The 21,664-nt window shown below is 43.9% G+C and overlaps 1 protein-coding gene across 1 annotated transcript in view; it reads left to right on the plus strand.

Annotated features, from left to right (window-relative positions):
* The first annotated feature begins 8,864 nt into the window (after positions 1-8,864).
* Positions 8,865-21,664, plus strand: part of LOC120027467 (partitioning defective 6 homolog gamma-like) — a 38,881-nt gene continuing 26,081 nt past the window's right edge. The window contains exons 1-2 of the mRNA XM_038972412.1: positions 8,865-9,211; positions 13,245-13,467. Of these exons, the coding sequence (XP_038828340.1) occupies positions 9,137-9,211; positions 13,245-13,467 (298 nt within the window). The 5' untranslated portion in view covers positions 8,865-9,136. The remainder of the gene's footprint in view (positions 9,212-13,244; positions 13,468-21,664) is intronic.

Here is a 21,664-nt window from a genome sequence, read left to right on the forward strand (position 1 = left end):
AAGCACAAATAGAGATAAAATTAATTACTAACCTTTGATGATCTTCATCATATGACACTCATAGGACTTCATGTTACACAATACATTTATGTTTTGTTCGGTAAAGTTCATATTTATATCCAAAAATCTCATTTAACATTCGCGTGTTACGTTCAGTAGTTCCAAAACATGCAGTGAAACATGCAGAGAGCCACATGAATTTACAGAAATACTGAAAATACATGTGTTATACATGGAAATATAGATAAACTTCTCCTTAATGCAACCGCTGTGTCAGATATCAAAAAAACGTTATGGAAAAAGCATAATCTGAGTACGGCGCTCAGAGCGCAAACCAGCCAAAATAAATATCCGCCATGTTGCGCAGTCAGCATTAGTCAAAAATAGCATTATAAATATTCACTTACCTTTGATGATCTTCATCAGAATGCACTCCCAGGAATCGCAGTTCCACAATAAATGTTTGTTTTGTTTGATAATGTCCATCATTTATGTCCAAAGAGCTTCTTTTGTTAGGGCGTTTGGTAAACAAATCCAAATGCCGTTCAGGTCCAGTCGGACGAAAATATCAAAAAGTTATATTACAGGTCGAAGAAACTTGTCAAACTAAGTATATAATCAATCTTTAGGATGTTTTTATCATAAATGTTCAATAATGTTCCAACCGGAGAATTCCATTGTCTGTAGAAAAGCAATGGAACGAGAGCTACCTCTCATGTGAACGCGCATGTCTGAGAACGAGGCTGCTGCCAGACCCCTTAGTCAAACAGCTCTCATCCGGCCCCCTTCACGGTAAAAGCCTGAAACAACGTTCTAAAGACGGTTGACATCTAGTGGAAGCCTTAGGAAGTGCAAAATAACCCATATCCCACTGTGTATTCGATAGGGGCTGAGTTCAAAAACTACAAACCTCAGATTTCCCACTCTCTGTTTGGATTTTTTTCTCAGGTTTTTGCCTGCCATATGAGTTCTGTTATACTCACAGACATCATTCAAACAGTTTTAGAAACTTCAGAGTGTTTTCTATCCAATACTAATAATAATATGCATAAATTAGCATCTGGGACTGAGTAGGAGGCAGTTTACTCTGGGCACGCTATTCATCCAAAAGTGAAAATGCTGCCCCCTATCCCAAAGAAGTTTTAAGCAATGATCACCAAACTGTTCTCAGTCTGCTTTATGAAAGCCCCATCTTCTGAATGATACCCTATCTGGAATAGTAACATCATATCTTCCACAATAGTACCATTAGCATCTGTATGTGTGCTTCCCCATAAACTGTTATGTGTATTAAAGTTACCTCACCATATCTCTGGAGCCTAATCCTCCTGATATTTCATCAAACGTCGCGACAGATAGCTGACGACAAGGGTTGTAAAGATGCTGTAACTTAATATTACTACCTGCACTGTATATATCCACCATCACACATTCATATTAAGATGGGACAGGTATTTTACGATATATATCAGATCTTCCCTTATGAACGTAGCACCACCACCCTGTCCAATTGATCTGACAGATCTGATTGAGCTATAACCAGAAATAATCAAATCAAGATGTGGTCTAAGCCACGTTACTTAAACACATATCACATCAGGTTTGATCTCTAAATCAATTAAATATTTCTTAAACTCCTGACCGTTAGCAATAAGGCTTCTGGCATTCCACTGAAGGATAACAAAAACCATAACTCTAATTATCATCATACTGATACATTCCATCATTAGTATTATTAGGAGTCAACATATCAACAATCATGGCGACAGTCACATCTGTTACTCCTAAAAACTCTGTTGCTGCTTCCACAATGATCTTCAACTTGGCAGTTTGCACAAACGCAGTCAGGTTGATAACCTTTCCAATGATGGCTATAAAGTCAATCTGATTAACTATTAAGGTGTCCTTTGAAATGACACATTTGTGTGAGCATGATTTCTGAGCAGGTCTCGTATCCATGTCTGGACCCTATTATCTCCATCACTCTGCCTAATAGTTCCACCAATCTGCCTTGCAGTCTCTGCATAAGAGACATTATGAGTGATTTTATATCTTTGGGCCTCTCTAGCCTCTTTCTGCACCTGGCATTCCCCAAATGCTTCACTGTGTCTCCCCCACCCACCACAATTACAACCGCTAACCTTGACATTGTGGGACAAACTCTCCAACAGTGAAAGCCAGGAAGCCCATCTGTACTTTCTTAGGTAAAACCTTCTCAAACATTAATAGTAGGCTACTTATGGCCTTTTACTTCTATGCCCCTCTTTCATCATCCCCACCCATACCATCAGTACTATCATCATTGTCAGCCACAGTCCAGCTGTTGCTATACCGCCAACTATGGATTCTATTTCGCTTCTCCCTACAGCTTCCTTCTCGTGCTCATCGTCGCTTGTGCTACACGTTTGAAATGATACTTTCCCCCCGAAACGTCTTCTGTCGTTGAAACACAACAGGTACGTGGTTGAAGAATTCCTACTGTCGACCAATCGCCGACTAGGGGGCGTAGACTTCGGCAACCGACTTCGGTTCCCACGAGAAAAATGTTTGTGTGCTCACCCGAAAAAAAACCTTACCGAAGCCCAAACCCCCCAAAAAACGTCATAAAATGTCTTCATAATATATGCACGTGTAACAGTTTAACTTTAGTCTGTCCCCTCGCCCCGACCCGGGCGCGAACCAGGGACCCTCTGCACACATCAACAACAGTCACCCACGAAGCATCGTTACCCATCGCTTCACAAAAGCTACGGCCCTTGCAGAGCAAGGGGAACCACTACTTCAAGGTCTCAAAGCGAGTGACGTCACCGATTGAAACGCTATTAGCGCGCACCACCGCTAACCATTTCACATCGTTTACACTCACCCCCCTATCGACCTCCCCCTTTTCCGCAGCAACCAGTGATCCGAGTCACGGCACCAATGTAACAGTATTACTTTAGTCCGTCCCCTCGCCCCGACCCGGGCGCGAACCAGGGACCCTCTGTACACATCAACAACAGTCACCCACGAAGCATCATTACCCATCGCTCCACAAAAGCCACGACCCTTGCTGAGCAAGGGGAACCACTACTTCAAGGTCTCAAAGCGAGTGACGTCACCGATTGAAACGCTATTAGCGCGCACCACCGCTAACTAGCTAGCCATTTCACATCGGTTACACACGTACTGTTCCGAACTGTTTCGGCTGGGAAGCATACGTCGAGGGCTAGGGGCAGGTGTGCTGACATAATAGAGCCCAACAGCCTGGTGTCATAGACTACACGTAATATAACAAACGTAAATCCGGCACACTTATTAGTATAATACAGTATGTTATGTAGTGTATGGTTACATAAGACAAATGGTAATTTAAGGCAATAACATAAACATCTAGCAACCCAAAGGTTACGATTTTAGCAACTTTTCCACTATTTACTACTTTGCAACTACTTGGCATGTAACCTAACCCTTCCCTAACCTTAACCCTTTTAGCTAACCTTTCCCCTAACCCTAACCTTAACCATTTTAGCTAACCCTTCCCTAACCTTAACCCTTTAACCTAACTCCTAAACTTAACCCTTTAACCCTAACCCCTAGCCAGCTAGTTAACGTTAGCCACCTAGCTAGAATTCGGAACATATTATTAACATATTTTTTTTGCCAAATCGGAACATATAGTACATTTACCAAATTCCTAACTTATAATATGAATTGTAATTCGTAACATATGATACAAAATGGATGAATCAAAATCAAATCAAATTTATTTATATAGCCCTTCTTACATCAGCTGATATATCAAAGGGGTGTACAGAAACCCCGCCTAAAACCCCAAACAGCAAGCAATGCAGGTGTAGAAGCACGATGGCTAGGAAAAACTCCCTAGAAAGGCAAAAACCTAGGAAGAAACCTAGAGAGGAACCAGGCTATGAGGGGTGGCCAGTCCTCTTCTGGCTGTGACGGGTGGAGATTATAACAGAACATGGACAAGATTTTCAAATGTTCATAAATGACCAGCATGGTCAAATAATAGTAATCACAGTGAACAGGTCAGGGTTCTATAGCCGCAGGCAGAACAGTTGAAACTGGAGCAGCAGCACGGCCAGGTGGACTGGGGACAACAAGGAGTCATCATGCCAGGTAGTCCTGAGGCATGGTCCTAGGGCTCAGGTCCTCCGAGAGAGAGAAAGAAAGAAAGAAAGAGAGAAAGAAAGAGAGAATTAGAGAGAGCATACTTAAATTCACACAGGACACCGGATAAGACAGGAGAAATACTCCAGATATAACAGACTGACCCTAGCCCCCCGACACATAAACTACTGCAGCATAAATACTGGAGGCTGAGACAGGAGGGGTCAGGAGACCCTGTGGCCCCATCCGATGATACCCCCGGACAGGGCCAAACAGGCAGGATTAACCCCACCCACTTTGCAAAATCACAGCCCCCACACCACTAGAGGGATAACTTCAACCACCAACTTACCATCCTGAGACAAGGCAGAGTATAGCCCACTGAAGACCCAATAAAGACATTGACAAATTGATACCTGCCATACGAAACGTAACATATCATAATAAATTTGCATCTGATTTACATACATAATAATATGCTTTGAGACTAGGTTGCAGCCAGTCCAATTTCACCTAGAGCAGACTTTGTTTCTAGTCCCATGAGAGCAGGGGTTGTAAAGGTGACATATACTACCTTAAAAACAATACTTCAGAGTCCAGTGGTGAGAGCAACTTTGTTGCCTTTTCTGGGGAGAAAGAATACTTGATTTAACTTTTCAACATTGATTTAGTTGAGCACTCTACCTTGGTAAACAGATACACAGACAGACAATTAGCAATTAATCAGATTGTTTGTTTGATTGATAAGTAGATAAACTGGAGAGGAGAGATCAGTAAGAAGAGAACATAAAGCAGAAGCAGAAGTAGAAATGAAGGGAAATAGAATACAGACCAAGAGATAAAGAGACAAACACTATCAGTTTAGATGATTACAGGTCTGGTCCTCCATTTTGAATTTCTTTGTATTTCTTTAGAAGTAACAAGAAAAGTGCTGGTCCTGACCGACAAGGTTATACCATAACAGTGTCACTTTAAAATAATAAGTTCATATACAAATTAGACTAATGCAGCAGAAATGATGCAACAAAATACTTAAGCTTCCATCATTAGTTTAGTTAAGTCTTATCTAGATACCTGCTCCTAATAGTATAGTGTCTACCTCTGTTTCACTTTCCTTTAGATACATTTATAAAGGTGTGGTACGTAGTTGAACAAACAGCGTTATTAATAATCATTGGACCCACCATTGGACTCTACCGACTGCATGGGGTTGCTGCGGGGACCAGAAGATTGCTAGTTGGAGCCCAGTCAGATACGGACAGAATCTACTCTGTTACAAAACACTTACAAGAAAAGTCATAAAATATTCCTGCAAATTAATCTTTATACTAAACTGAGCAAAAAAAGAAACATCCCTTTCTCAGGACACTGTCTTTCAAAGATAATCCGTAAAAATCCTAATAACTTCACAGATCTTCACTGTAAAGGGTTTAAACACTGTTTCCCATGCTTAATAACAATTAATGAACATGCATCTGTGGAACGGTCGTTAAGACACAGCTTACAGACGGTAGGCATTTGAGGTCACAGTTATGAAAACTTAGGACACTAAAGAGGCCTTTCTACTGACTCTGAAAAACACCAAAAGAAAGATGCCCAGGGTCCCTGCTCATCTGTGTGAATGTGCCTTAGGAATGCTGCAAGGAGGCATGAGGACTGCAGACGTGGCAAGGGCAATAAATTGCAACTGTGAGACGCCTAAGACAGCGCTACAGGGAGACAGGACGGACAGCTGATCGTCCTCGCAGTGGCAGACCACGTGTAACAACACCTGTACAGGATCGGTACATCCGAACATCACACCTGCGGGACAGGTGCAAGATGGCAAGAACAACTGCCCGAGTTTCACCAGGAACACACAATCCCTCCATCAGTGCTCAGACTGTCCGCAATAGGTTGAGAGAGGCTGGACTGAGGGCTTGTAGGCCTGTTGTAAGGCAGGTCCTCACCAGACATCACCGGCAACAACGTCGCCTATGGGCACAAACCAACCGTCGCTGGACCAGACAGGACTGGCAAAAAGTGCTCTTCACTAACGAGTCGCGGTTTTGTCTCACCAGGGGTGATGGTCGGATTCGCATTTATCATCGAAGGAATGAGCGGTACACCGAGGCCTGTACTCTGGAGCGGGATCGATTTGGAGGTGGAGGGTCCGTCATGGTCTGGGGCGGTGTGTCACACCATCATCGGACTGAGCTTGTTGTCATTGCAGGCAATCTCAACGCTGTGCGTTACAGGGAAGACATCCTCCTCCCTCATGTGGTACCATTCCTGCAGGCTCATCCTGACATGACCCTCCAGCATGACAATGCCACCAGCCATACTGCTCGTTCTGTGCGTGATTTCCTGCAAGACAGGAATGTCAGTGTTCTGCCATGAACAGCGAAGATCCCGGATCTCAATCCCATTGAGCACGTCTGAGACCTATTGGATCGGAGGGTGAGGGCTAGGGCCATTCACCCCAGAAGTGTCCGGGAGCTTGCAGGTGCCTTGGTGGAACAGTGGGGTAACATCTCACATCAAGAACTGGCAAATCTGGTGCAGTCCATGAGGAGGAGATGCACTGCAGTACTTAATGCAGCTGGTGGCCACACCAGATACTAAATGTTACTTTTGATTTTGACCCCTCCTTTGTTCAGGGACACATTATTCAATTTCTGTTAGTCACATGTCTGTGGAACTTGTTCAGTTTATGTCTCAGTTGTTGAATCTTGTTTTGTTCATACAAATATTTACACATGTTAATTTTGCTGAAAATAAATGCAGTTGACAGTGAGAGGACGTTTCTTTTTTTTGCTGAGTTTATATAGAATATCATACTGATACCGTCTGTAGTGTGTAGGCTATTTTATCAATGTCTGTCTGCGTCCTCATGCCAACGTAAAAAACTCTATGGACACATGTGCAATGACATCCAGAGGCCATTGGAGGGCAGTCTCAGCTGGGTACACGTATTTCTTGATACATCGTCGAGTAGTATGTACATTGGTTCAATACGAGACAAATATGAACTACATTACATAATATCTGATTTATTTATTTCTGATCAGTCCATAATACTGCATTTATAAAAAACGGTTATGATCTCAAATAATAAAATAGTATAGATCCTACATAACATAGCAATATAAAAGTTATGGATATTTTTCAGATGTAACTTCAGGCCTAATTTCCACATTCTGTTGAGGCCTTAATCAAAATGAACTGATATTCCCTTTTGGTCTAGAGTAGGCCTAGAGTAGGCCAAGAGTAGACAAATATTGTGTTTAGAGTAATGTTTACAGTGTGAGGGGAGGAGGTAGTGTCATACACAGAGAGTCAACAGACACCCAGCAGGTCAAGAGATGCTCCCGTTGCCTCGCAGCTTGGACCAGAGGGCTGGGCTGCAGCTGTTCTGTTCTGCAGGCGTCTCCATACCGCCAGAATGCAGACAGTAAACCTGCAGACACAGCTACACACACACACACACACACACACACACACACACACACACACACACACACACACACACACACACACACACACACACACACACACACACACACACCCCCTCACCCACACACACACACACACACACACACACACACTCTCTCTCTCTCCCGTGTGGCGCAGTGGTCTAAGGCACAGCATCTCAGTGCTAGAGATGTCACTACAGACCCTGATTTGATTCCAGGCTGTATCACAACCGCTTGTGTTTGGGAGTCCCATAGGGTGGCGCACAATTGTCCCAGTGTCGTTAGGGTTTGGCCGGGGTAGGCCATCATTTTAAATAAGAATTTGTTTTTAACGGACTTGCCTAGTTAAATAAATAAAATAAAATGAACACACAAACACCATGACCATATTGCTTCTCAATCCTCATGGCTGGCCCTGAATAACTTGGTGTCTTTCTTGGTTTATTGTATGGATCTCTACTAAGTTCACATCTATAAATTATTTCTAGTGAGGAAATAGGACAAAGGGATGTAAACCAGTTTGTATTATTCAGTGAGTGAATGCTGCATGATTTATAAACTAGGTTATTGTCAGAGATTGCTCTCAGTCAGATTGAATAGTTTCAAAATACAAGGCCCGACGCGAAAGTGCCTGTACACAGCCCTTAGTCATGGTATATTGTCCATATACCACAAACCCACAATGCGCCTTATTGCTATTATAAACTGATTACCAACATAAATAGAACAGTAAACTAGTATTTTTACATCATAGCCCTGGTATATTTAAGCAATAAGGCCTGGGGAGTATGTGGCCATTGTACGAAGGCTAAGAGCTGTTCTTGGGGATGATGCAACTCGTCCCTGAATGCTGATTGGCTGAAAGCCATGGAATATCAGACCATATACCATGGGTATGACAAACCATTACTTTTTACTGTTCTTACTGTTCTAATTACGTTGGTAACCAGTTTATATTAGCAATATGGCACCTCAAGGTTTTGCGGTATATGTCCAATATTCCACTGCTAATGGCTGTATCCGTGCACTCCACATTGCATCCTGCTAAGAACAGCCCTTAGCCATGATATATTGGCCATATACCACAAACACCTGAGGTGCCTTATTGCTATTATAAAGTGGTTTCCAACGTTTGCCACACCTCCTCGGGCATTATTGCATAATAATAATGAGATGTTTTTTTCTCATTGACAGTATTTTTATGGATATCTATACACTGTGATGGCCTCGCGTCCCTGGCGTCTCGGAGGACTGGTGTTTGGGAGGGTTGAACGCTGAAAACATTCATGGAGGAGCTCGATGATGTCATCTGAAAACTCACTCCCCCAAGTCAAAGGCGCCGATTTGTTCTCTTCTTTTTTATTTTCGCCCTAGAGTTTCTCCAATGCGTCGCGGACCACAGCACAAAAGGTAGTCAAATAACGAGGTAGTCAAATAACTGAAGTTAAACTGTAGATAAGCTTTGCTGTCTAAACGACGCGGGACTAAGGGGGTTTGGCGACTGGACATAGAACCAAACAGCCCCTTTTCTGTGGGCGAGCGCGTCAACTTTTATTCGAACCCCAAAAATGAATCGGAGTTTTAATAAATCTCAGTCTTCCCTGCAATACTTGGACTGCATCGCGGTTGAAGTGAAAAGCAAGGTAAGCAGACTACCCTATCGATGGCACCCATTTAGACACCATCGTGGCATTTTTTTTTTTAAATTAGGCTAAATCAGCCTAAACTGCTTCACATACTCTGGAATGGGGTTTGTGGCAAAAGTGACTCGGGGGTGGTGGAGACTGCAGACCATACAACTACTTGTCTAGATTTGACCTGGCACATGCTATGGGAAAATTTGCACTCTCAACAATTAAGCCAGTTGTCTAAATGAAGAATTGGTTGTAAACTGTGGTTTTCACAAGGCAACTTCTGGCGAAAAACCTGCTGAAGACTAATCATGTAAATCCTTATGCCATGGCAGCAGGATTTTTCACTACTGTCACGATTTTCTCGAAAAACTGGTTTTGAAATGAGGAAAGTCCTTTTTAAACGTGTTAATTATTAGAACGAAAGACTCCTGTTAATTTGCAAGAGAGTAAGTAGAGTCAAGACATGGATACTTTCTGAAACGACACTTTTTTGTTGTTGTTGCTACTAAGTAACCTAGTTGACACTGACAGCGTGTGGATTTCAATAGCACCACGGCAATACACCGACCGACTTTACAATATTTATCATAGCTGTGCTTTCTCAAACAAATAACATTCCAATACAAGTCCTAACATCAATTAATTCAGTTATTTTAACAAATCTGTTCTCATTGTTGCAGAACAACAATCTAGTCATCAATCGATTTGGGCCAGAAACGGGGGGGGGGGGGAGTATTCACAAAGATAGTGTACTGGGCTTTAATAGTCTTGTATTAGTGGACCGATATAGCCATCTGCAGCTCCAGCCCCAAACTACTTCCCGCAACAATGCCAGAAACCCGAGACATTTAGTGTTTTAGTTATTAGGACAAGCATCTCTTGACCTGCTGGGGGGTCTGACTCTGTGTGAAGCTACCTCTTCCTCTCACACTGTAAACATCACTCTAAGTCTAGAGTATGTGCCAGCTGCCTGCCTACCTACCTACCAACCAACAGACAGACTGGTGATAAGATGAAAAGGTGCTGTTGAAACTGTTTGATTGGAATAGATAAGTTCAGATACCTGATCTCTAAACTACTGGCCCATGTCTTGCCTTTCCTCCATCCTGACATGTCAATATATTGTACTGATAGTGTGTTCTTTTACTACTACTATGATATGTTGCTCAGGTTCCTCCGTCATTCCTCTCTATCCTCCTCTCGTATAAGCAAGGTTTAAGATGGAACTGGAGTCTAGTGCATTTGCAGCTGTCTTTCACAGCCTGTCCACTTAGGCAGGTTGTATAATTTTTGTTGTGCATTATTGGAATTTGTGGCTGGCTGTGTTTTGATGAAGGCTCAAGGCTCTCGTTGGTGAAGTGCATCATGGCACCATGCCCACTGCAGAGCCCCTCCATTGTCTCAGAGGGCTGTGTGAGTATTCAGCCTCACTCTAATTCATACCAGGGCTGGAATGCTGATGACCTGCTGTCTCTCTGTCTGTGGTGAAAGGAGGATCTGTTTCAGGAGCCCTAGGAGAGAGTTAGTCCCCCCCTTCTGGGCTCTCTCTCCTGCCTGGGAACCCCTTAAGGATCAAGCAGTTTAAAGTTTTGTTTTTGGGTGTTGTGTGTTTTAAAACACAACCTCGGACAGGTTGAGGGGGAAACTTTAGGAGAAATGTGTCATCGAGAGCCATAGTGGGATGGGCTAGGTTGGGCAGGACTAAACGTGTCATCACAGAACTGTCTGTAGTAGTGATAGTGAGTCAACCAGTGTCCTCTAGTGACACAACATACATACTCACCGTCACCACTTTATTCAGGCCTGTTGGAGTGTTACATCAGCCAGGCACCGTCTCTCACCACTATCTGATGGAGTGAGTCGCTATCAGTCTCCTGGCTATGTCATAAAGGGTTTTAGTTCCTGCTTCTCACTGACCCAGGATGAGAACCTGTTCTCAGGGGAATTGTTCTGTTTCTGATAACCCCAGACTAGAACAACAGGGCTTCTCAAAGGCGAGCTGTGTTGCAGCGGGCTGGTTTGTCTCTGCAGCAGGTGTTATCTGCAGAGGTGTAAGATGATACTGTTAGCATGTCTTTTCTCACCCGGCAGTATCTACCTCACCCTCTTCCCTCCCTCCCTCACCCATCATGGTTCATCTCTCAACCACTGGCATTTTCATCTCCATGCAAAACTGCCCATAGGTCAGCCGAGCAGTTTAGACTGTCACACGGGAGAAACGTGATAAGACCGAAGACGTTGGCGAGCTTGGTCTAGCCTCCATGTCAGTCAGTGTGTTGGCCTAATGGTTGAGCAGTGCAGTCTGTACCTGCCTGGACCTGTTGACATTCTCCTGTGGGGGGGGGGGGGGGGGGGGTTCTTTGTTAGTGTGATGTATTACTTTCAGGTTTTGATTCAAATTTAGCTCATGGCCTTGTCTAGACTTGTAGCTGGCTGATACCCTTTAGGGCCTGTTCAGGTTTAATACACAGGCTGTTCTAACAGCTCAGTCACATGGATGACACAGTAACCTACATAAATGGGGGGGGGGGGGGGGATACAGTGACAACCTACTTTTCAACGACTAACATATCTAGCACTTCTAGATTTCTGATTGACATTTTTCATAACTGTTGAGTCATGCTAGGTTTTTTTTTCTCACAAGACCTCATTAGCCCAGAAGCTGAGAGAGAACAGTCTGTCACAATCTCATTGCTTAATGGAAGGATCAATTGCTGATTTATTTTAGTGTGTGCTCATATGCGACTTTGCCTGTGTGTATGTTTATTTGTGTTTGGCATCAGTAGGAGTTGGATGGCACACCTGGCATTGCACTGCCTCACCAACATGCTCCGATGATATTTCACATTGTAATGGCAGCCTTCATGACAGGCCCAGTCTAACAAAGGTCTCCCAGCAGTCTAACCCAGGCCTCCCTCTAGGACAAACTGCCATTCAGACCTTCGTCTCTGAGCAAATAATTACCGGACCATCGCAGAGTGAAGCACATCGCGCCACCATTCACAAATGACTGAGGTTGTAATGTGACAGTGCTATTGTCAGAGACAAAGCCTGGCTTGTGTTATGCAGGCCCAGTGCCCACGCATACAGTGCTAGAGTTTCTACTGGCCGTGTCAGTCACATGACCACAGCTGTGACCCCTAGGTCAACCCAGCTGCTCTCCGTGGTGGTCCAGTCACACATACACACACACAATGACAGGCCAGTACAGACAATCACGCCTCTAGGCATCCTGTCTGAGCAAATGTGTGTGTGTGTGTGCACGTAGTCAGTTTGTCCATATAATATTGCTCAGACAGAAGACCGTGTAAACGTCAGAACAAAATGTAACTGTGTTCGCGTCATCTCATCCAGATAGGCCGGTTTACTGCTGACTCATTCACCTACATTGTTCTTTTGTCGAAGTCTGTTCCCTACTGCCTATATAGTGCAAGTGCACTACATTTTACCTGGGACCTTGGTCAACAGTAGTGGACTATATAGGGGAAAGGGTGCATTTGGGACAAGCCTAAACATCCACTTCCCTCTGCTTCAGTGGGATAAATCAAAGACCTGGGCGTAGCAGTCACATTGTAACAATCTGGCTATGTTCTTACCCGTGTCATCACTTGTGTTACATTGTGTAGACAGTTTAATATTGGTTAGACTGTCTGTGAAGGTCAGAATCATCATGTTGTTTTGACGTCCTGAATGAATATTGTGTCTGTCTGCCAATTCAATTCTGAACGTCATATAACCTTGGTGGTGGTAGATTGTTCTCCAATGTGAATCCGTTGTAAATCACTTCTCTTCATACTTGCAGTATGTTAAGTGTGCCAAAAATGTCACCCTTACATGTTACATCCCTCAATCCTGTGACTGTGATTGCTTAGCTTTTTAGGACTCTCTTCCATCGAGGTTAATTTATGTCTTACTATAAGTTTATAGGCCAGATCGATTAGATTGAGCCGACCTTCTACCTGAGTCTCAAACGGGGCTCAGTGCTGTGCTCTGTCACCCATAGCAACTCTTGCTAAGTCATCCCTATGTGTTGTCCCTGCAGTACGGAGCAGAGTTCCGGAGGTTCTCCGTGGACCGTTTCAAACCGGGGAAGTTCGAGGACTTCTATAAGCTCATCATGCACGTTCACCGCATCTCCAACATGGAGGTCATGATTGGCTACGCTGACATCCACGGAGACCTGCTGCCAATCAACAACGACGACAACTTCTGTAAGGCGGTGTCTACGGCCCACCCACTGCTCCGGGTCTTCATACAGAGACAAGGTGAGGAGGAGCTAGACTAGACCTGTATGGTGTTGCACTTTTCTCTATCAGCAACAATCGTTTTCTTTTACGTCGTCAGTGGTTATGTAATGAATAGGGTCTGTTTTCTCACCACTAGCTGTCGGGATCCTTTTGTTTGCCTCAAACTGGAGGGGTGGCTGTCCTGTACTGCTGGCCCTCTGTGTGTGTGGTGGGGGGGGGGGATGGTTTAGTCCTGTGTGCTATCTTAAAAGGAAATGCTTGCAGGAAAATGCAGCCAATAGAAAGAAGTCGATGGGAGCCAGTGTGCTGACATACCAGACATTACTGAGAACAAAAGCCCCGCTTGAATGAGAGGTTCCTCACTGTGTAGGGCTGAGCTGAGCGCTGCTCATCCAAATGCAACACTCCTAAACACTGAATGGGACCCCCACCCACCGTATACACAAGGCATGTGGAGGCTGCTTCCCCCTGTATACCAGGCATGGGGAGCCCACTGCAGCGGGCCCCAGCATACAAGTGACTCCATCATTCATGTGAAATCCTCAGTGGAATGTTCACGTCATTGGCTGTGTTGTGTTTCCTGGTGTGCTGTCTCACTACATACTGCTACAGTCCATGTTATGACAATACTCCCACTGATTGTAATACAAGAGGCTGAACAAAGCGGGGTGTTATCATAGCACATTGCTGACACAAAGGATTTGTCTGTTGAAATGATGCCTCTCCAGTAGTCTATAATTTTATACAGAATGAAGAAGCCACAGGAAGATTATACACAGCCTCTCCTAATAAAGAATGAAGGTTTTATTGGGTGTTTTGAAGAGTTAAGTAAAGATAGCAGGGTAAGGTGAACTTATTGCATTATAACTCATGGTGTAAGCATGAGTAGTATTTATGGGATTTTGCTCTGTAGTTTCTTTGGGGATGAGTATTGAGGCCATTGTTCTACTAACTTCTAGTCGTACTGAGGTGTATTCCTGCCTGTGTATCTGTGAGTAAATGGTCCCTGTGGTGGCTAGGTCCCTGTGGTGGCGCTGGGTCGTACCAGCCTACCACCAGTGCACCAGGAGCACCGTGTTAACAAGCACCACAGGTTTCCCGTCAGTCACGCTGTCCAAGCGTCTCCGGACCACCTGGAGAACAATCAAGGCCTCTGTCAGAGACGGTCAGTAGTTAGAACAGGCATCTCTCAGAGACGGTCAGTAGTTAGAACAGGCATCTCTCAGAGACGGTCAGTAGTTAGAACAGGCATCTCTCAGAGACGGTCAGTAGTTAGAACAGGCCTCTGTCAGGGCCTCTCACAGAGACATTAGTTTGACTCAGAGTCACGACTCTGTCACTCTTGTCCTATTCTAATGCAGTATGGGTCATCTGGACCCACAGACTGACTGAACAAACACTTAACTAGACCTTAACCTCAGAGACAACAATGCTGCTCACAACAGCAACAGTCTTAAACATTCTTCACTCTGTTTTGTGTCACCTCACTTGGAGAAAGCTGGAAAGGAAATTATTTATGCAAAACAACCCTCTGAGTGAAACTCTGGAATCGGTTTATAAGACTGAACAGAGCAGGTTAATTTCCCTGACAATGGAGTTCCACAGCCCAGAACCCTTCACTGCCTGTCAGTTTATAGAGACTTCTCTCTCACCACATGAAATCTGACCCAGCCAACCAGAGTAGACATAGTCAGACAAGGCCCCAAGGGCCAGGTTAGGGGGGATAACTAGATCGCCTCCATGGTCCACTGCCATGAGAAGGACCCATTGATGTGCTGCTGCACAGGTGCCCATCACCCCTCCTCCTGGGATCTACGAAGACCCTCAGATCTCTGGGTAATGACTAAACTGAGTCCAGGGGGGGAACTGAACATGGAAGAGCCCCGCAGAGGTTCCACTTCCTCCTGGTTTACATTACATTTTTTTTGTATTTTTACCCCTTTTTCTCCCCAATTTCGTGGTATTTAATTGGTAGTTAGTCTTGTCCCATCACTGAAACTCCCGTGCGGACTCGGAAGAGGCGAAGGTCGAGAGACATGCGTACTTCGAAACACAACACTCCCAAGTCGCACTGCTTCTTGACACACTGCTCGCTTAACCCGGAAGCCAGACCCACCAATGTGTCGGAGGAAACGCAGTACAACTTGTGACCGGCCCGCCACAAGGAGCCGCTAGAGGGGGATGGGACAAGGACATCCCGGTCGGGCAAAACCCTTACCCGGATGACGCTGGACCAATTGTGCGCCGCCTCATGGGGTTTTCCAGTCACAGCCGGCTGTGACACAGCCTGGGATCAAACCCGGGTCTGTAGTGACGCCTCCAGCACTGCGATGCAGTGCCTTAAACCGCTGCACCACTCGGGAGGCCCCTCTTGGTTTAATTCGAATTCTCCCCCCAACTACCTTTCCCAACCCCCCTCCCCGTATGAGTGTGGGGACCTTGCTGCTGCTTTTACAAGGTTGTCTCTCTGACCGGTAACAAGGCCTGTCGTTAGTGTAGAGGGATCAGTCAGTAGCCACATGCATCGGTGCAGCTGGCTTTCACCCGTCCTGCCTGTGCTGTCCATTTGTTCAGTGAGTTATGAGGTTGTAGGATGATCAACTCAGACTGAGGGGGAGAGGCTTAAGGATCTTTCTCCACCTGCTATTATACAATATTTTCCTGGAAAACAGGGAGATCCAGGAAGTTGGAATAATTCCCTGATGTCATTTCCTAGCTCATCCTGTTACTGGAACCACGTCTGTTTTGCAAACTAATGATCAATAAACTGCCGAGATGCTGAAGCTGTGGCCTCGACTAGTAAGCTGGTCACGGAGGAAGAACAGTATTAGCATGGTCCTGTAGACGTATAGAGCAGAGACAGTGGGGAACTCTGGAACAGTCTATTCTAGTGTATGACTGTTACAGTTTGGGAGCTGGGGAAGATGCAACAGGAGTATAAGGACAGAGGAAAAATAGTTTGTGCAAAGGAGTAGTGGAAAGCAGGCCTGTATTCAGGCTCCCTGCCTGAGACCATGTGTGGGTGTGATTGTAGCTGTCCAGTCATGGGGCCCTGCTGGTCACTCACATTAGCTCTGGGTCAGAGAGCTGTAGTGGGCGAGCTTTGTGTGGCCTCCATGGCACTGCAGTGGTGGAGCTTTAGGTTGGGTCTGAAATGTCACCCTATTCACTATATAGTGCACTGCTTTTGAAGAGGGTCATATAGCGTCACAGGCTTTAGTCTTTCGACCAGCTCTGGCCTGACAACTTCTAATGTAGCCCAAGCTGATGATAATGGCTGCATAGGGTTAAGGTTCAACTTGTGAATTGTAACTTTTCAGTGAAATTGATTCTAATTGCATTATAAATACAGAATGAAATAGCTGGCACGCATGGATTTTGTCAGGGGTAGGCAATAGATTCAGCCGCAATTTTTAATTTAAAAAAAATGTATTATTTCTTTTTCAGAGGGAATTGTCTGGGGGCCGGAACATAATTAGAATAATTTGTACACTGTGAATTGACCAGAACTAAGGCCAAAATCAAATGTTATTTGAAAATAACAATTTCATACAGTTCCTTCAGAAAATATTCACACCCCTTGACCTTTTCCACATTTTGTTGTGTTGGAAAGAGGGATTAAAATGGATTTAATTGTCACTTTTTGTCAATGATCTACACAAAATACTCTTAATGTCCAAGTGGAAGAGAAATTATAACATTAAAATAAAACACTATCTTCATTAGATAAGTCTTCAACCTCCTCAGTCAATACATGTTAGAATCATTTTTGACGGTGATTACAGCTGTGAGTCTTTCTGGGTAAGTCTAAGCTTTTCACACCTGCATTGTGCAACATTTGCCCATTTATTCTTTTCAAAATTCGTCAAGTGTTGTCAAATTGGTTGCTAGATAACCATTTTCAGGTTTGCCGCAGATTTTCAACCGGATTTAATTCCAAACTAACTCGGCCACTCAGGAACATTCACTGTCTTCTTGGTAAGCTCCAGTGTAGATTTAGCCTTGTGTTTTAGGTTATTGTCCTGCTGAAAATTCAATTAATCTCCCAGTGTCTGGTGGAGAGCAGACTGAACTAGGTTTTCGCCTGTGTTTAGCTCCATTCTGTTTAATCCTGAAAAACTCCCCAGTCCTTAACGATTACAAGCATACCCATAACATGATGAAGTCACCACAGTTGATGAAAATATGGAGAGTGGTACTGAATTTGTATTGAATTTGACCCAAACATAACATGTTCTATGCAGGACAAAATCTTAATTGCTTTGCCATACTTTTTGCAGTATTACTTTAGTGCCTTGTTGCAAACAGAATGTATGTTTTGTAGTATTTTTATTCAGTACAGGCTTCCTTTTCAATGTCATTTAGGTTAGTATTCTGAAGTAACTACAATGTTGTTGATCCATCCTCCTATCACAGCCATTAAACTATGTAACTGTTTTAAAGTCACCATTGGCCTCATGAGTTAGGAAGGATGCCTGTATCTTTGTAGTGACTGGGTGTATTGATACACCATCCAAAGTGTAATTAATAACTTCACCTTGCTCAAAGGGATATTCAATGTCTGTTTTTACATTTTTACCCATCTACCAATAGATGCCCTTCTTTCTTTGCGAGCCATTGGAAAAGCTCCCTAGTATTTGTGGTTGAATCTGTTTGAAATTCACCACTCAACTGAGGGACCTTACAATTATCTGTGGAGTACAGAGATGAGATAGTCATTCAAAATTCATGTTAAACACTATTGTTGCGCACACTGTCCATGCAACTTATGTGGCTTGTTATGGAAATGTTTAATCCTGAACTTATTTCAGCTTGCCATAACAAAGTGTTTAGTACTGTTTTATTCAAGACATTTCAGATTTTCATTTTCTATTAATTTGTAAAATTTTGGAAAAACATAATTCCTCTTTGACATTATGGGGTATTGTGTGTGTGTGTGTGTGGGCCAGTGACAAAATCTCAATACATTTTTATATTCAAACAAAATGTGGAAAGACAAGGGGTATGAATACTTTCTGAAGGCACTTTACCTTGATTACATATAGACACGATCACGTCTAGTTTTTTTTATTTGTGTGAATACTTGAACAGATTTCCTGAATTTAAACTGTTGATATTTTTTGGGGACCAAGATAAAAATCCCTCGTGGGCCGTTTTTGGCACATGGGCCACCTGTTGCCAACCACTGGTATACAAGCAAAGCATAGATGGGTTTTTATTGTTTTGTGTTGGGACAATTCCACGGTAACGGAATTACGCATTGACTCAGTTCTTTCACTTAAATGTATGCCAAACAAAAACCATTGATTTCAAAGTTTAACAAACCATACAACTCTATGCACAAGGACTACTTGTAACAATTTCCACGAACTTTTATAAAAACTAATTTAAAAGAAGAACTGTGCAGATGAAAACTTTGGTCACAGAATTATGGTAAAATCTCCCTCAGGTTTTTGTTTGGCATACATTTTAAGGGAAAAATATGAGTCTCAGCGCAATTCCATAACCGTGGAATTACCCATACCTTTTTGAATACTTTTTTTTTCTGGTAGATGTTTTCTAAGAGACCTTATGCATCTTATCCAGAAATCAAAGCCCTAACCAATGCCACATTTTTTAAAAGATAAATGCATTTTCCATGCCTTAATTTCCCCAAAATATAGACTTAGCTTTCATTTGACACCCAATTCGACATGCTCCTATGAACTTCTCATGTTGGTGCTCATGGGTCCTTTCAGATGGAAATGCCCATAGGCAGAAATTGGGAATGCATTTCACTTAAGATGTTACTGGGGTGCCACAGTCAACATAAGTTTACCTTAGGAGACTCATTTATCTCAATTTTCAGGTACAGCCAAGTGTTGTTTGATGTACCTGAATCCCCCCAGTGCACGTAATTAATTAAAACAAACAGTCATGTAGAGTTAGAAAATGTCATGTTGAATGTGCTCCATCAGAATCCTACCTTCAACTACACTAATGTAGCAGACTTCCTGCCTTTAACCAAGCAAAATACGTTACTTTTTTCACACTTTAGTTTCGGGGGGGAAATGTTGTTTTTGAAGACAATGCCAGCGCCGAACACCGACCTAAACTTTAAACAGACGACGACAGCCCCTCTTTCGCAAAACCCCCAGTTGAAATAAATACTGTGAAGTTGGGAACGAGGAGGTGGGTGAGTTAGGCCAAGGTCGTTGCAGTGTGGCATGTGGTGTTGTGTACATAACCTCAATAACCTTCTGGAACCTCACCTGTGACAACTAGAGACAGGTAATGGTGTTAGCCAAAACAGTGGCTCTGTTACTTAGTACAAACCCACAGGACCGGCTGTCAGAAGGAAATAGCTTTGTCCAAGTTTGTCTCTTAGTTTATCACTTAATTTGGCAAGGATCATAGTGAACAAATTGGTATTATTGTTTTTACTGCTTTGACTTGGAATCGAGTTGTTTTCACAACAGACGTTCGGGGAAAGTGTTATTGTAATTGTAGACTCTATTTGAAGTATAAATCTGTTGAGGAATAAAACTTGGCATGGTCTGAATAGAGGAATGTCATTCACACTGCAACAGAACCCTGCCGTGGGGCACTGTCTGGACTGGACTGATTATATAGTGAACCGGCTGCCTTTCTGTATTTCTGTCGTTACTAAACAAAGTGGGGTGGTGCTTTACTAAGCATTGAAACAAACAACCCTCTCCAGTAAGTAGAAGTTAATTCCCCAGAGAGGATGTGACTACAGACCAGAGTATTGAAGAGAGCCAGTCAGTCAATTCTGAAGTCCCTACAGAAAGCTGAGCCCAGTCTGCGGACTGTATGGAGACGTAGAGAAAGCCCAGACTGACAAATAGTCTTTCAGATGAGATCTAATTGAGTCGAAGTCATAACGAGGTAGAACTTTCATTAGTATTGCCATTTTAGATTTGAGTTTTATCCAAAGTTAATCCTCTGAGAAATGTTTCTTAGATCCATAACGTTCTCCCTCTCATTATGATGATGGGTTGTTGTTGGAGGAGAGACCATTTAGCATGTCTGTTAGCAAACGTCTCTGTTAGCAACACGCACCTCCTTTCCCCCAGGTGTAGCCCCCCCCCGAGGTATGTGACTAATAGCCATTGGCTGCAACTTACAAAACATCCTGACCGACTCCTTAAGACTTGCCTGTAGCTTCGCTACACTATTAGTCTGTCATTGCATCCCTCCTATGTATGCTGGGTGTTGTTTGTGTCTGTCTACCACAGCAGCCAGCCACGGGGTACTGTCTGAACCTCTGGTCCACCCAGACCCTTCATTACCACAGGGCTTCTGAGAACCCCCCCCTGGAACAGGAACACATTGTGTTACCACATTGCACTGCAGACTCCTCCTGAAGAGAGACCCACATGACAGATGTTTCACCTCTCCACCAGTGTTGTGTAAAAAGCTGTGTCCCCTGAGCATTTTAAACCGGGGTGTAGAGTCATTTAGCGTCAGCCCTTTATCCCCCCAGTCAGAACAGTGACAGCAGAGCAGGCTTAGGGATGTCACTCCCATGCTGAGATCGGATTAGATGTCTGATTTTAGTTTAATGTATTATTTATTCATGTGAGAATTCTGCCTTTCTCCTCCTCTCCTGGCCTTATGTAAGTACACAACCTCGATGCTGCTTGGTCAGAGGAGAGGACTGCAGCATCCCTTGTATTATCGGCCATGGGAATGCATTAACTGTGCAGTTGACTTGTCGTATTGTCCATCTCTTGCTCAGATTTCAGGGATAAACGCCTGGTTCTGTTTGGGATAGAGTGGTTATGAAATGGGAAATGTATGTGCTGGTCCACATGTTTCTCTGGACAAACAGGCTCTTGAAAGGGGAGGAAGGGAACCAGCTGTCAGTAACCCCTCTGCCCCTCCTCCACTTCCACCACTCCATTCCCCAGTGTGGGGTTTCTTTCCTCTCACTTTGGTGAAAGTGCTGAAGCTGACAGAATGACAGTTCAGAGAAAGTCTGAAAGAGGGAGAACCGAAAGGGAGAGCAAGGCGTCTGCAGGTTTGGGCTAGTCCAGTCTGCTGTGGTTCTGTTATTCCACTGTCAGACATCAGACAGCCCTGTCTGGGTCATTGGTAATCCCAGTCATATCCAGAGGGGAGACAGCCAGAGCAGCACAGCACTATGCTGGACCAGTAACTCCCAGAGAGGGGGGACACTGGCTGGCTGAACACACCAACATGCTGTTTATAG

Source organism: Salvelinus namaycush, chromosome 32 (genome assembly GCF_016432855.1).
Source record: "Salvelinus namaycush isolate Seneca chromosome 32, SaNama_1.0, whole genome shotgun sequence".
Classification (NCBI taxonomy): Eukaryota; Metazoa; Chordata; class Actinopteri; order Salmoniformes; family Salmonidae; genus Salvelinus; species Salvelinus namaycush.